Source organism: Salmo salar, chromosome 01 (assembly GCF_965601325.2).
Source record: "Salmo salar chromosome 01, fSalSal1, whole genome shotgun sequence".
Taxonomy (NCBI): domain Eukaryota; kingdom Metazoa; phylum Chordata; class Actinopteri; order Salmoniformes; family Salmonidae; genus Salmo; species Salmo salar.
In genome coordinates, this window is record NC_138291.1 from 88,990,821 (window position 1) to 89,006,695 (window position 15,875).

General features: G+C 39.6%; 1 protein-coding gene across 2 annotated transcripts; it reads left to right on the plus strand.

The window, feature by feature from the left end:
• The first annotated feature begins 3,205 nt into the window (after nucleotides 1-3,205).
• On the plus strand, nucleotides 3,206-10,883 carry LOC106609125 (uncharacterized). 2 transcript variants are annotated; one of them, XM_014207594.3, is made up of 5 exons: nucleotides 3,206-3,303; nucleotides 5,054-5,309; nucleotides 5,448-5,551; nucleotides 6,119-6,221; nucleotides 6,529-10,883. In XM_014207594.3, exons 2-5 carry the CDS (start codon nucleotides 5,066-5,068, stop codon nucleotides 7,470-7,472), a joined length of 1,395 nt encoding a protein of 464 aa, XP_014063069.1. In that variant the 5' UTR covers nucleotides 3,206-3,303; nucleotides 5,054-5,065; the 3' UTR covers nucleotides 7,473-10,883. The 2 variants fall into 2 exon arrangements, with proteins under 2 accessions (XP_014063069.1, XP_014063059.1); XM_014207584.3 differs by lacking the exon at nucleotides 3,206-3,303 and having other exon boundaries at nucleotides 3,333-5,309.
• The last annotated feature ends 4,992 nt before the right edge of the window (nucleotides 10,884-15,875 follow it).

Consider the following 15,875-nt stretch of genomic DNA (forward strand, 5'->3'; position numbering starts at 1 on the left):
AATGAGGATTTCTCAGATGCAGTCCGTCAAAACTAATACCAGCTATGAAGGCTGCACGAGAACGAGGTGACATAGCATATCTGAGGTATGACAAACTGATTGTTAACCCTCCCTCTCAAGGAGTTAGGAGGAGCGACAGACAAGTAATTCCAGACCCCCACACACACTGACTTTCTCTCTCAGATTCCAACTGCTGATTCATGTTTGGACATATAAATACTGTAAATCTACCAAAGAAATGTCTGTTAATTACTCACTTGAATATATGTAGTTTAAGGAACAAAATTCATTAAATATGCTGTCTAGTGCAGTCAAACAATATTCATGTATTGGCAATATCAGAGACTCACTTGGACTCTACTTTTGAGGATGCTGAGATCTCTGTACATGGAAACAATTTGTTCAGGAGGGACAGAAATAGATATGGGGTGGAGGTGCAGTTTCATCCAGAGTCATATTACAGCAAAACAACATACAGACTTAATGTGGAATGGATTAGAGGCGCTATGGGTACAGGTGCATGTAATGAACACGATGGGAGACAGAGCTGGTTTCAAGCGCAGGGCGCAGCAGGTGTTCATTGTAAAGGACCACAGGAGGAGGTAGGTAACTGGGTCCAGGGGCAGGCAGAAGGTCATACACAGTGGGTCCAAAAAGGCAACAGTACAGGCAGGGAAAAGGCTAGTAACGTCATCCAGGAGATCAGGCAATAGGTTGATAACAGGAAATCCGATAGGCTAAAGTACAGGCAGGGAATAGGTAAAAGGCTTCATTAGTGAGGCAGGCAAAAAACTATCATACACAGGAGGAGTAAAACACAAGGAGGAGTAAAACACAAGGAGGAGTAAAACACAAGGAGGAGTAAAACACAAGGAGGAGTAAAACACAAGGAGGAGTAAAACACAAGGAGGAGTAAAACACAAGGAGGAGTAAAACACAGGAGGAGTAAAACAGCACTCCAAATAGAAGTGTGTCAAAAACAAACAATGCCTCACAATGATGGGGTGCAAAGAACTGAACTAAATAGTGTGTGATAATGACATACAGGTGTGTGAACAGGTGATCAGAATTCAGGTGATTGGGATCTGGAGATTGAGCTACGTTCAGGGGATCTATGTGTTTGAGAGTGTGAGCTGGAAAGTGAGCTGCGTTCAGGGGATCTACGTGTATGAAATTCAAACATGCAATGCCTCTCCTTCATGATACAATCTTTTATAAGGGTATATGACATAAGTTGGAATCATAGCATTCCTCAACTTGTCCACTTTGCCTGTAAAATATTCATGAAAGTAGTTTGTGATGTCATGTGGTTTTGTAATATACCCTCTGATTCAACAAAAGAGGCAGACATGTTTAAATTCCTACCCATAATAGTGTTCAACGTTCTCCACAGTTTTTCCCATCACCCTTTACTTAATACATTTTGTGCTGATAGAATCCCTTCTTCTTTCCTTTATTTAGCTTAGTCACAAGATTTATTAATTTACAATAACTTTGCTTATCAAACAGAGTGCCAGATTTATCTGCTACTTTTAGAGGCCTGTGAGCTATTGTCTCTTTTTAAGGGGAGTCTTATAATAATAAAAAGTTCTAAAACACAAATAGAATTCAAAAATTATTCCGCAAGACACCAGTACCCAAAATGATAGCCGAAATTGCAATGCCTACAAGTAGAAAGACTATTTTTTATTTGGATATGCCTAAATTAAAACGTTGAATTATTAAAGTGATAGGCTAAATAACATAATTTTAAATACACACATGGATTTCAATAATGAAATGGATGTGTTCTATTCTCTTTGATTTAGTTCCTATTGCAACTCAAACAAATTACTGAATGGATGACATACTGACTCACTGAACTGAATGAAGGATGAATTAAATGTTCAAATATGTTGGAATGACAAGTTTATATATATATATTTTTTTACAAATCTTTATTTTAACAGGGAATACAGACTGAGACCTGGATCTCTTTTACGGCTGTGCCCTGTGTAAACATGTTGACGTGTACAGTTTTAGGCATACAGACAAGAACATTTCAAACATACAAAACAAAGACACAATTCAACAGAAACAATCACAGACAACATCATATTGATCCTCCATAACATTTCTGAAATGGGCAAGGGACACCAGAGTGTCTAACTTAAGTTGGATCTGCAGTTTGTTCCATAAATAAGGCGCAAAGGAACTAAAGGCAGTCCTACCCAACTCTGTGGAGACCGCAGGAGTCTCTAATGTAATCCACATCTGTGATCTGGTTTAAAATTAGTATATCTAGTGGAAATTAATGATGATATATATGGAGGTAGTTTTAAAAGAAGTGCTTTATAAATAAACAAGTTGCACGCATCATGCATACTCTGCACTTTATTTGGCTAGTAGCCAAATAGGCTTACATTAGGGTATAATTACTCTATGGCTACAGAAGGGCATCTTCTGAGGCTGAGGGGTGCTTTTCTGAAGGCGCATGATGCTGTGGTTCTGCATGAAGATCACAAGCTCTTCAACTGGGCAGCAGTGTCGCGATGGAGGGAATAGCCTATACGGAGACGACCTAAGACCACTGCAACAGAGTTATCGTAAAGTGTTGGAATAAGCTTATGCCAGACTTAGTCAACATTTAACCTCTCCCTTGTTCATTTCAAAGTCCACAAGTTCATGACCCCGGTTAAATAATTTGCAATTATTTAAAATTCATATTAACCAATCCTAAAGAATATGCTTTGGCCAGATTTTGAGAGATGAAATAAACAGTAGCAAAGACTCCAGTGTTTATACATAATTCATAGATTCACCTAACATCTATTATTATTCTATGTTTCATTATTCCTGGTAGATACTACTGGTTATGATTCATTATTACTGGTAGATACTACTGGTTATGATTTATTATTCCTGGTAGATACTACTGGTTATGATTGCAGACAGAGCCCAGTGAATGGGATGGTGCGATATTGGATTAGTCATGTTTTAATAAGGTGCATGCATGGGGATGCCCATGCTGTGGAGATACACCTAGCGGACTGAAACTTCACTGTTGTAGGCACAATACAGCTAGTGCTATCTAGACTCACGCTGGCAAACAAATCCATTACGTTAGCTACCTAAATGTGAAGTAAACTCAACTGAGTAATAGAGAATAGAGACTTTTAACTTGAAAACGTGCAGGATAACTCTTTCCGGTTTCCTTGACTTCTGTTTTTTTTACTGTGTTATGCTTGTTCTCGTAGCACTCCTCACAGGCCGTTTGGTGTACATTTTTTTGTAGGTGAGATGAAACTGCCAAAACTCTAAAAGGTATTATTGTACATCAGAATTGCAACACATGATTTGTTCAAGCCTAAAATGTTAGTCCGTAATCGCAACATGGTGTTTGTATGTTCACAGACGTAATTTTACATTTACGTGTAATGTTTCATGCATGGCTTTTCTTACGATCCTAACAATTTACATATGGATTTTCTTACGAGCCTAACGATACGTACGTGAAACCTTTTGGCAGGTATCTTGCTCCATACAGATGTTTCACCAGATGTATAAATGTGAAGCATCCAGTTGGCATTTCCACTCGCTACCAAATATGGTGGTGGGAGGAAGCCTAGTGGCCGGCAGGGGGAGAACATGGCCAATATGGATTTTGGCCATTCTGCAAATTTTCTCATCAATGAAACATTTGATCTCCACAACATTTTCTGTTTCCAAAACTAGAATCTGTAACAAACAGAGTGGACTGCGTTTTGTAGACTTTACCTTTTGCCAAAGTAAAAAAAAAAAATGTTGTTGAGGAGTGCAAAGGCGAATTTAGTTATTGCACACTCGCACATCACATTGCTTGCTGTTTGGGGGTTTTAGGCTGGGTTTCTGTATAGCACTTTGTGACATTGGATGATGTAAAAAGGGCTTTATAAAGACATTTGATTGATTGATTGTAGGCGTTCCATAACAGAAATATACAATTAAATGCTAGAACGCGCCAATAGGATCTCACTAGCTCGTGCTTGGCCCTGTTCACCTCCTTGCTTGTTCTTGTTCTGCCCACTATGATTTAATTGATTTGCTCCCATTGGAAACGACAGGCTCTGGTCTATCTTGGGTTAGTTATAAAACATCTTTGTATACCACGAAGAAGAAGACCCTTTTTTCACTACCCGTACAGTAGGTGGCAGCAATACACCGTATCGATTGTAGTCTGCCAATAAAGCTAAAAGAAGAAGAAGAAATTGGGGAAAGTAGTGGTATGTGTTAATTGTAGGGGTGCCCATGGGGCTGGAGATCAGAAATGTCCCGTGTGAGAGAAGCAGGTTGAGGTTTCCAGGGTTAGAGTAGTGCAGAAGTTGTCATATGCTGAGGCAGTGAAGAAAGTAGAGGAAGATGGGTCAAGGGGGAGGGATCCTGAGAGGACGTACGTTAAGGAGTGGTGTGTGTAGTAGATCTGTACCAGTACAGAGGGATAGGCCAACAATTGATATATGTTTCAGTAAGATTTGATTTTTAGCATTTATTGAAATGGTTATCAACTGTACTGCACGGATGGAATGTAAGTCGCAGAAAATTTAGGTTATGTTGGCAGCTGCAGAGAGATATTTGGGTATACGAGACTTGACATCAGAAGAGTTACAGGGTTTCCCATCCTTTCAGGTTGTTGGCCTGAGGTAGGACTAAATACAATTAAATCGTGGAGTTTGGTGGTGTTACTTTTTTATTATTAGATTTTTTTGTGAGTGGTGTAGATGATAAGGTATTTTTTTATTATTTTTTTTCAAGCAAAGTATAAGGGAGTTGTACTCCAGTCTAGTAGGTGGCGGTAATGCAACATTTATTGGATGCCAACTGTCATTAAACCTTATCAAAGAAGAAAAGGCGACAGACGCTGGTGGTCCTCTGTTTACTTTTTAGTGAACTACACTAAATTTGATTTCGAGGTGTCTGCATCTAGCTGTACTTATCAACAGTATATTGCTTCTACACTACACGTCCATTAATAATTACTTTTTCGAAGACCATTTTCGGTCAAATAATGGCAAATGACGTTGCTTTTCACACTCAGCTAGCCTCCATCATGGAGGTTTTGGCTAACGCCGCCGTGGCTGAAATCTGCGAGCTTGTTGACAATGGCTATGCGGTCCTGCATTTGGAGATATCTCAAGGGCAGAAGGAGAATGAAGCGTTGAGGAGAAAACTACGGATGATGGAGCTGAAAGTGTCTCGTGCGAGTGCTCCGAGAGCGGGAATGGGAAGCTCAATCCTCGCGCACAGTCGTTCTCGAACTCACTTTGGCATGGAATCGAAAAGGACATCAAGCAGTAAGATTAGCGTTCCAATAGAACACATACTAACTACATGTATCGGTTACATCATTTTAGAAATTAACTTATCAAGACACCATTGATAAAGTGTGTTGTGTGTGAATGTAAACAATTTATCTTGTCTGCTAATTTTAGGCGAGGTACATTGTCGGAGAGGAGTTGATTCCCAGTTGGTCACCAGCCTGTTTAGGGACGGAAAGTCCTCAGGTGATACTGGACAGACTACCACACAGAGAAAGGTAAGCATTTGTCCACACTTGTTTCAGAAAGGGCAGCCTAATATTTCAGTGGTTATCAACATAACCTAGGTCTGAATGTAAATATGACGTATAGCTTACCCATGCAAGTGGTAATCTTGCAATCCTGTTTTACCTGTTTACTGTTCTGTTAGTGTTCATGTGTTACATCATTTTTCAGCTGTCTTTGACTGTGACTGTACAGAGTACATTTTCTCACAGTTAGTGGATTATTCCCAGTTATAAACTGTGTGGTTCCAGCCCTGAATGCTGATTGGCAGACAGCCATGGTATATCAGACTGTATACCATGGGTATGACAAAACATTTAGTTTTACTGCGCTAATTACGTTGGTAACCAGTTTTATAATAGCAATAAGGCACCTCGGGGGTTTGTGGTATATGGCCAATATACCACGGCTAAGGGCTGTGTCCAGGCACTCAGCGATGCGTCGCGCCTAAGAACAGCCTTTAGCCGTGGTATATTGGTCATATACCACACCTCCTCGGGCCTTATTGCTTAATTATATCTTGCGTCCCAATTGATTTTACCCAACCTTGTGTCCAACAGCCTGCTGCGTTGGATGAGATAAAGCCCAAATCACTTACCATCAAAGAGGAGAGGCAGGAAGAAGCCTGGGACAATCATGACCAACGAGAGAGACTGAGTACCGGTAATTAAATGGGAGACGGGCTTAATACAGTGTTTTCATTATGCCTTTTGGGAAAAAAACATGATAAATGAATACTGTCATGTAAAATGATTGCAATAATGTTAGACTGTACTGCATACAATTCATAAATTGATTTAATTATAAGTAGAACAGATTTCATGCCAATATTTTTGGCTTTCATATAGACTAGATTTATACTAATACATTTCTCAGAAATTGCTCATATCCTTTGACTGATGTGTAGTATTTGATTACCTTCATTAGCATCCAGTTCAGTGATTCACACACTGTGTTGTTGATGTTGTAGGAGCTTTAAATCCCAGTGTTGGAGGAGAAAGGCATTCCAACATCGACACGGAGGCTGCTCAATCAATCAGCAAACAGGAAAACGCCAGCTCTTGTATATGGGTGAGTGGTGAAACGGACAACAGCCTCTTGCCAGAATCAAATGAAAATCTGAGTGTGAACAAAAGATCTCAAACCCCAGCATTGGAAGATGGTGATGGAATACTTGACCATGTGGGCTTTGATTGTATGATGTTTGAGCCCCCCAGACAACTTGGGACCCTTAACACCCAGGGTCCTGGGGCTGATCTTCCCGAGTGCTCTTACTCTCATGTGGATGTTGTACATATTAATTCTGATTCAGAGAATAGTTTTCCCTTTTCGATGAACAAGGTGAGTCGCTCCATAACTGAGCAAAAACAACCTGTAGCTTACAGAGACAATAGACAGAGGGTGCCGTTGCCCTCAGATGAGCCTCACATGACTGTGCGAAAAGGCATGGAGACTGGATCCAATGCCTTGGTAATGACGGATGGTTGGGTCTCCCATGACAGTCATAATAACGACGCTGTGAATTACAACCAAGACGGCACAGCAGGTAACCGGTTCATTTGTACTTTCTGTGGTAAGACTTTGGCTTGTCTGAAGAACCTCAAGACACACCTTAGGGTTCACACTGGGGAGAAGCCGTTCAGCTGCATGCAGTGCGGGAAGCGCTTCTCCGACTCCAGCAACCTCAAGCGACACCAGAGCGTTCACACAGGGGAGAGACGCTATGGCTGCAGCCACTGCGGCAAGCGCTTCGCCCAGTCAGGCTCACTCAAAGTCCACCTTAGCATACATAAAGGATGCAAGCAGTTCCGATGCCCACAGTGTGAAAAGACTTTCATATCGGCCAATCACCTCAAGAGACACATCAGTGTCCACGATGGAGAAGAAAGTATTTTACCAACCACTTTTCAGTGAGTGAAAGCATACCCAAACGTGCTTCAGCCCAGCTTGAACAAAAAAGGAATTGGGTGCTCGACTGAAGGAGTTAATCATCCAAAAAGTATTCCATACACTTTTGAATTAGTGTTTTTGTAACTCTTATCATTGAAGTTGTTTATCACTCATCCTCAGCCCACTGTGTGAAAAGCAGTTTGTGGACTCAAAGTAATCTCATTAGTCACACCGGATACTACATACAGTGTGGTGAGAGGTTTGCTGCGAAGCACATTCTTAAAATTCACCTAGAGAGAAACTATTCTGGTTGCTCTAGTGCTGGAGATTGTATTGTCACTGAGTATACCTATTCATGAATAATTCTACTTGAACATTTTGACTGAACACATTTTGTCTCTATTGGGCTATTTGTTATTTACAGTTTAGGAGTAGTCTTATAACAAAAGGAATGGAATTAAAACAAATGATTTTGTATGTGTACCTCCATTATTATTTCAAAAGTGCTGCAAGAAATATATGAACAATACAAACTGATTGTTACTACTATTATTATTAGTAGTAGTAGTAGTAGTAGTAGTAGTAGTAGTAGTAGTAATATAAAAAATACTACCTCTTTTAGGAAAAACACTCCTCCAAGCCAACCAGTCAAGTAAAATGATATCTCCCAAAGGCCCATGTATGACATTTGGAAATATGAATTATCTTGCACACATTATTTTTGTAAACATTTCCTCTGAAAATGTGTTTTTGTGAAATAAACAATTGTAAGAAAAAGGCCAGTACATTGCTGACTTTCTTGACTCATCCAGTAGGATGCAGAACCAGCCTCTCGTCAGCAACACTAAGTAAGCACTTCCGGGTCATGAAATTTCTGAATAGTAGAATTTCTAATAGTAGAAAAGTGTAAATAACCTGTATTTAGTCATGGCATATGAAAAATGATTGCCTAAACAATCATAATTATTCATTTTTGTTCATATTTAAGTGAGATTAGTATTAGTTGGGTTTTAAAACATGTTCCAAGGTCAAATAATAACACATTTCTGTATACAAATATTGCACTGTACAGGAAAAACTATTGATTGTGTCTCCATAAAACCAGGGTCCAGTCTACTCACTATAGTCCCGAGAATTCAAAGCAGATGAGTTTGAACAAAAAGCTAGGTCATAAGAAGTGTTGCTGGCTTTTTACTCTTCCCCCTCCATAGCGGCCATTGCAATTGACCGAATATGGAATACATATTAGACTGTAGAGAATAAACTTTATTACCTGTCTCAGCTTAAGTGATGTGGAAAATAGTCAGTAGGTTCTCTACTAACCAAATATGGTAGACTGGACTCTGGTTTTATGCACACACAATTTTTTTTCTGTACAGGGCTGTTTTTGTACTGTTCAGGCACTCCACTTTAGCTGTTTGAACACAGTAAAAGGCCAGCAACACTTCCATTGACCTAGCTTTTTGCTCAAACTGTTTTGTATACTAGGAACTCAAGTGAGTAGACTGGACCATGGTTTTATGAACACACCATCAATAGGTTTTACCTGTATAGTGCAATTTGTTTGTGCAATACAACAAAAATACTGTAAGACTTTGCTTAAACATTACATTTCAAAAGGCATTCTTGAACAATCGCACCAGTAAATTAACAGTAATTATACAATCTTTTTTTTTTGTATTATGTTTTATTTTCTTACCAGTAGACTATTATGTTCCTTACATGAATTGACTTAAGCTCCAACCATTTCTCAATGTGCTCCAATTTATAATATTATTTATCATATATAAAGTAGTAATTGTCTTTGGTTTAGATTTTTCCATGATGAAGTTGGCTGTCATTTTGTAACAGTTCTAGCATTATGCAAATCTACAAAAAATCTTGATTTCTTATAATACACATAGCGTTTACAGTGGACTTTTAATTTTGAAAGCAAAATCTGAAAACTTGAAGTTTTTAATTTGGATAGATGCAGCTACAGTTGAAGTCAGACGTTTACATACACTTAGGTTGGAGTCATTAAAACTCGTTTTTCAACCACACATTTTTTGTTAACAAACTATAGTTTTGTCAAGTCGGTTAGGACTACTTTGTGCATGACACAAGTAATTTTTCCAACAATTGTTTACAGACAGATTATTTAACTTAGAATTCCAGTGGGTCAGAAGTTTACATACACTAAGTTGACTGTGCCTTTAAACAGCTTGGAAAATTCCAGAATATGATGTCATGGCTTTAGAAGCTTCTGATAGGCTAATTGACATAATTTGAGCCAATTGGAGGTGTACCTTTGGATGTATTTCAATGGGAAAATCAAAAGAAATCAGCCAAGACCTCAGTAAAAACAAATGTAGACCTCCACAAGTCTGGTTCATCCTTGGAAGCAATTTCCAAACGCCTGAAGGTACCACATTCATCTGTACAAACAATAGTACGCAAGTATAAACACCATGGGACCACGCAGCCGTCATACCACTCAGGAAGGAGAAGCGTTCTGTCTCCTAGAGATGAACGTACTTTGGTGCGAAAAATGCAAATCAATCCCAGAACAACAGCAAAGACCCTTGTGACGATGCTGGAGGAAACGGGTACAAAAGTATCTATATCCACAGTAAAATGAGTCCTACATCGACATAGCCTGAAAGGCCGCTCAGCAAGGAAGAAGCCACTGCTCCAAAACCGCCATTAAAAAAGCCAGACTACGGTTTGGAACTGCACACCTGACTCAGTTAGACCAGCTCTGTCAGGAGGAGTGGGCCAAAATTCACCCAACTTATTGTGGGAAGCTTGTGGAAGGCTACCCGAAACGTTTGACCCAAGTTAAACAATTTAAAGGCAATGCTACCAAATAGTAATTGAGTGTATGTAAACTTTTGACCCACTGGGAATGTGATGAAAGAAATACAAGCTGAAATAAATAATTCTCTCTACTGTTATTCTGACATTTTACATTCTTAAAATAAAGTGGTGATCCCAACTGACCTAAGACGGGGAATTTTTACTAGGATTAAATGTCAGGAATTGTGAAAAACTGAGTTTAAATGTATTTGGCTAAGGTGTATGTAAACTTCCGACTTCAACTGTACATGCTGCTGATATAATGGAAGTCCTGTGGGCAAAAGTGTTGGAACAACTTTTGCAGGTTTGGGAGCATCCAAGCAAAGAAAATGAAGATTCTGTAAAACAGTCTTGTGCTGTTATGAAGGTAGATGACTAATAATGTGACAGTCCATAATATCTCTTGTCTGGGAAATGTTTACTACGGTTTTAGGCACCCTAGTTAAAATGCAGTACTGGTATAATAGACTAGGACACGGATGAGCAACTTTGTGTGCCGACGATTTACACTGAGGATGACCTGTTTTGTTTAAACCTTTCTTGCACTATGATTTTTTGGGCACCATGTTCTAATAAATATCTTGATTTTCCATTCAAGGCTCAGTTTTGGATGTTTTCCTTTTTTCGACAGTGTGCTGGTCTCCATCTCTTCCAGGATATAAAATGTAACACAGGGTTTGCAAGCAAGTAAAACATTTTGTTTTTCTACAGAAAAAGCTTAATTTGTCTTAAGTATCTTCAGTCTCACCAGCGGGTTCACGCAGGAGAGAAACCCTTCAGCTGCTCTGTGTGGGTAGAGGTTGTGGTGGTTCATTTCTTTACTATCAAATGAGGAGAGACAAACTTATCACACAAGTCAGAGTTATACTTAAACAAAATCTTTAATAGTGAGAGCTTTGCAATAGCAATGGCTTGTCGACGAATCACCGTTTCTGATGATCCGTTGAGAGCGGCGAGACAAAGGCTACTGAGATCTTTTATAGCAAAGATTCACCCCCTAGTCGACATAACAAACCACAGATGTTTTGAACGGATCACAAGGTGAGACTTTTTAAATGAGAAAGGTGTAGCCAGATAGCATTCGCTATTAATTATCGTTCAGTTTGGCCCCTAAGACGAGGTTCCAGTCTCGTTCCTGGTACTTCATAGCACAGAAACACCAACTCATCCAATGGCATAAATCAATTGTCAACTCCAGATACTCCCATCTCAAGTAAAACCCCTTCTTGACCCCACTCCTGGACAAGGTCACTGAGGGTAGTGAGCCTCTAGGTCATACACTAGCCCAGGATAAGTGCAACATCAGAGATGCCATACAATGGTTCCAGACACTACCACACACATCCCCCAATGCCAAAGGAGGGAGTGACTGGCGCACAGACATTGTGGAGACAAGTAATTGGTTCCCCATTATTCACGCCATCCCTTCACATGGTTTAAGAATAGGTAAACACATTCACATATGAAGACAATGTTCCCTCCTGCCCTCTTCCCTTTCTGATATTCTGCATAGCACCAGGGACATGTGAAAGACAAGCCTGACCTCTCCTCTCTGGGCCCCAAGTGACTGAGCCCCAACTGAAGGAAGAAGTGCAACTGCCAACACAAGAGTACGAAGGGATACATTCTAATAACAAGTATATCACATAAGCATATTATGCAGATAAGACATCTTAATTATCTATGTTACACAACTAATTCTGATTCTTCCACCACAAGGTTCAGCCAACCTGGTTATCTGAAGAAACATCAGAACGTCCACACGAGAGAAACCATTTGTTTGCCTACTGTGTGGAAAGCAATTAGTGGACTCAAGTAATCTCATTAGATACAAGAGTGTTCATACAGGAGAAAGACCCTTCATCTGAATACAGTCTGGGGAGAGGTTTGCTGCAAAAGCACAACCTTAGAATTCACCTAGAGAGAACATTCAGGTTGCTCAAGTGCTGGAGATTGTATTGTCAGCATACCATGAACACAATTAGTCATGAATGATTAAATTGTTTAAACATTTTTACTGAACACATTTTGTCTGTAGGCTATTTGTCATTTACATTTGAGGACTATTGTAACAAAATGTGTGATTCATATTTCAAAAGTGCTTAAGCAATATATGAAAGGTGCCATACAAACAGTGATTGTTACTACTATTATTATTATTAATATAAAAAATACTACCTCCTTAGAAAAAACAGTCCTCCAAGCCAATCACTCTACATTTACATTACATTTAAGTCATTTAGCAGACGCTCTTATCCAGAGCGACTTACAAAAAACTCTAGTAAAATTATATCTCACAAAGGCTCACATGACATTTTTAAATATGTATTCTTTTGCACACATTCTTTTTTTCCAGAATTGGCCCTTAAAATTGATGTTATAAATTTATTATTGTTATATTTACACCCTTTTTCTCCCCAATTTTCGATCTTGTCTCATCGCTGCCCCCCCCCCCCCCCCCCCCCCCCCCACGGCCTCCGAAACATGACCCGCCTAACCGCGCTCCTTAACACCCGCCAGCTTAACCCGGAAAAAAACACTTTATATCAGTGCTGTCCCTGTAGAAATTCGAGACGGCCTATGCATATTCATGAGGATAGCATAGCATCTCACTCTCCATTGAGAACAGGCGGTAGTTGACAGCCTGCCGTTCCGCTCTGTAGACAACGAATCCCATTGTTAGGCATCTCCTCATTAAATCCAAATCTCTGATGTAGCTGCATCTATCCCATAGAGATAGATAGGGGACTCATGGACATTGCCCATTTTAGCATGGACATTGCCATCCACCACTAAAGTAGATATAGGAAGAAAATGTACTACTTTTAAACGGAATGGAACAGAACCAATAATAACAATTATATGAGGAACAGAATCAGAACCGGCAATGAAAGTGATTTATACTGTTCCAGAACAGAACCATTATTTAAAAATGCATGGGAACTGGTTAATAAAGTTATTTTTTGTTCGCTGCATTTTTTCCCAGTCCCACAAAAATCGCAACAAAGTGCCTATGCAAAGCCCTCACTCTGTCACTCAAACTTATTCCAGTGTCTGCCTGCCAGCTGGAAATCTTTGACAGTGTACTACCTGCCCTCCCCCTCCGAAGCATACGTTTCTGTAGCCAACTGAAGACATTATCACATTTCACATTGGATTTATTAACTACAAAAAGGTAAGGTGTGTTTTTAATTCTCGTGCTGCTCTGCACACACAAGCTTGTTAGCTAGCTAGCTAACGTTAGCTCTGGTCCAACGTTAAGCCAACTCTCGGAAGTTCAAAAACATTCAAAGTTCCTCCATAGAAGCCGCTCCTCCAGAGGTGTAATTCTGTGGGCCTAATTCATATAATGCATGTCATAACAATATGACCAGCGCTTCAAGCGAAGCCTCCTACTCCACCCACTTTCGCTTTCTCCCCACCCGCAAAATGTCAGTTGCATCTCGTGGCCTACACTTGTCTGTCCATAGTGACTGGCAGCACAGTGTTTGTTTGTCTTTCATCATGATTTAACCATGCTGTTATGGCAAAATACAATTAGCTCTTATCGACTTTCCTATACAGATAAAATAGCCTGCCTGCTCCATAGCAAGCTGCTCTATCCACACTGATTGGTGAAGTAATTTTAATGTTGAGCTAAATAAAATAAAGATTTCAGAGCATTAAAAAGGAACGATATAAACCAGTACTTTTTTTGTTTCGAACCGGTTCAGAACATTATTTTGCTTTTCCGAACAGTGGAATTGACCCCCAAAAATAATGGTTCTGTTCAGATCAAAACAATCAGAAAATTATTTTGGTTCCAACCCCTGCTTTAAAAGGGAGATAGCCTCAATGGCGCTGCCCATGCTTTTACAGACACTATAATGTCACATATACAAATATGTCCTATATCTATCTCTATGATCTATCCACATTAAAGTGGCACTCCAGTCTCCTTTTAGGCTAATTTACTTAACAAAAGGCCACAATAGGTGGTCCAGGTGAGTCTTGACAGTCTTACTGCTGACATCGCCACTTACCATCAAACCAACTCCTTGAAGCTTGCAATTGTGTCTAAGAAACACTATTTTGTCAGACCATTTTTTTTCTCCCTTTAGTGTGTGTACTTTACTGTATTTATACATGGGATATCACGTCCTAAAGTGTTTCCATTCCCCTTTAAATCACATTTTGAAATGTAATGTTTCAGAAAAGTCTTATTGTATTTGTGTTGTATTGCACAAACAATTTGCACTGCACAAGAAAAACAATCGATTGCTGCACTAGCATTTCACCCCATCCTAAATTGGTTTAGACATGATTCTTCAGCTTTCTGGCTGAGTATAGAGAGAAATGTGGTGTCTCCTATTGCCCTGGAAGAGGTGGTCTTTACTGATATATATATATATACACACACACACACCTTAAACAATGTAACCTACGCTTTGGTCCTATTATTGCTCACATAATTTCTATTTGGTGTACAATTGAAAAACAATGTAACTGGGAATCAAAATGGCATGTCCATACTCCAGTATTTCACAATAATGCCTTGTGATCTGGAGGGCGGCCTTTTGCATCCCCCCCAATGGTTCAGATGTGGCATCCGTATCCTTGCAGATATCATGGACAATAATGGTTTAAGAACATTCCAAGATTTGAAAGACACATTCACATTACCAGTGTTAGGTTCTAAATAAATAGAGTAAAAACTCAGACGACTAGTAAAGCTCAAACCAAATTTATTCACCCACTAGGTCACGGTTGCATAAGACAAAGACATATTTACACAAGCACTGGTATTTAACCTTCGTCCTATGCTGAGTCTCCTCCTTAAACATCTGGACAGTCAATACATCTCGGTTGCTAGACTGGACTTTAGTGATGCCTGTTCTTTCTCACTTCATCTGACCTGACCTCGGCCCAAATTCCTCACTCCTCCCCAACTCACGGCTGTCCTGTTGACTTGTAACAGACTGTGGACCTTCTCTTTTCCATAGGATACCTGATGTCTAACAATAACATATTCTGAACAGAATGTTAACATTCTGCATTCCCCTCTATCCCTCAGTGACATGAATAAGGATATTTCATATTTTCAAGTTTAGAAGTCAGAACCCATCAGTCCCCCCTTTTTGAACAATAATTCCACTGTTCAACATTATATAAACTTGGAAATTACATAAACAATTTTTTATTTTATTTTTCTCCTTCTGGTTCATAAGAGAGTGATAGCAAGACTTGAAAAGAAAAAACAAAATATAACAAGTATAAAAAATGTGCTAAGCTATGCATAATTATATAAGAAAAACCAAAGTTTGATAACATGATGATTCCTACTCTTCACCTGACTCTATACCTTCAGGATACTGTTCTGCTGGGGACCACAAACATGAAGGCCCTAAAAAACCTCATGCTTTCACCCAGTCTTCCCCCGTCCGGCCACAGGTTCCAAGAGGTGTTCCCAAGCCATGTCATTTTCACTTCGCTCCCCATCTCTGCCGGTCTGCAGCCAACAAGGCTGAGTTCATCTCAGCCTATGCTACCCTCCAGTCCCTAGACTTCCTGGCGCTGACGGAAACATGGATTACCACAGATAACACTGCT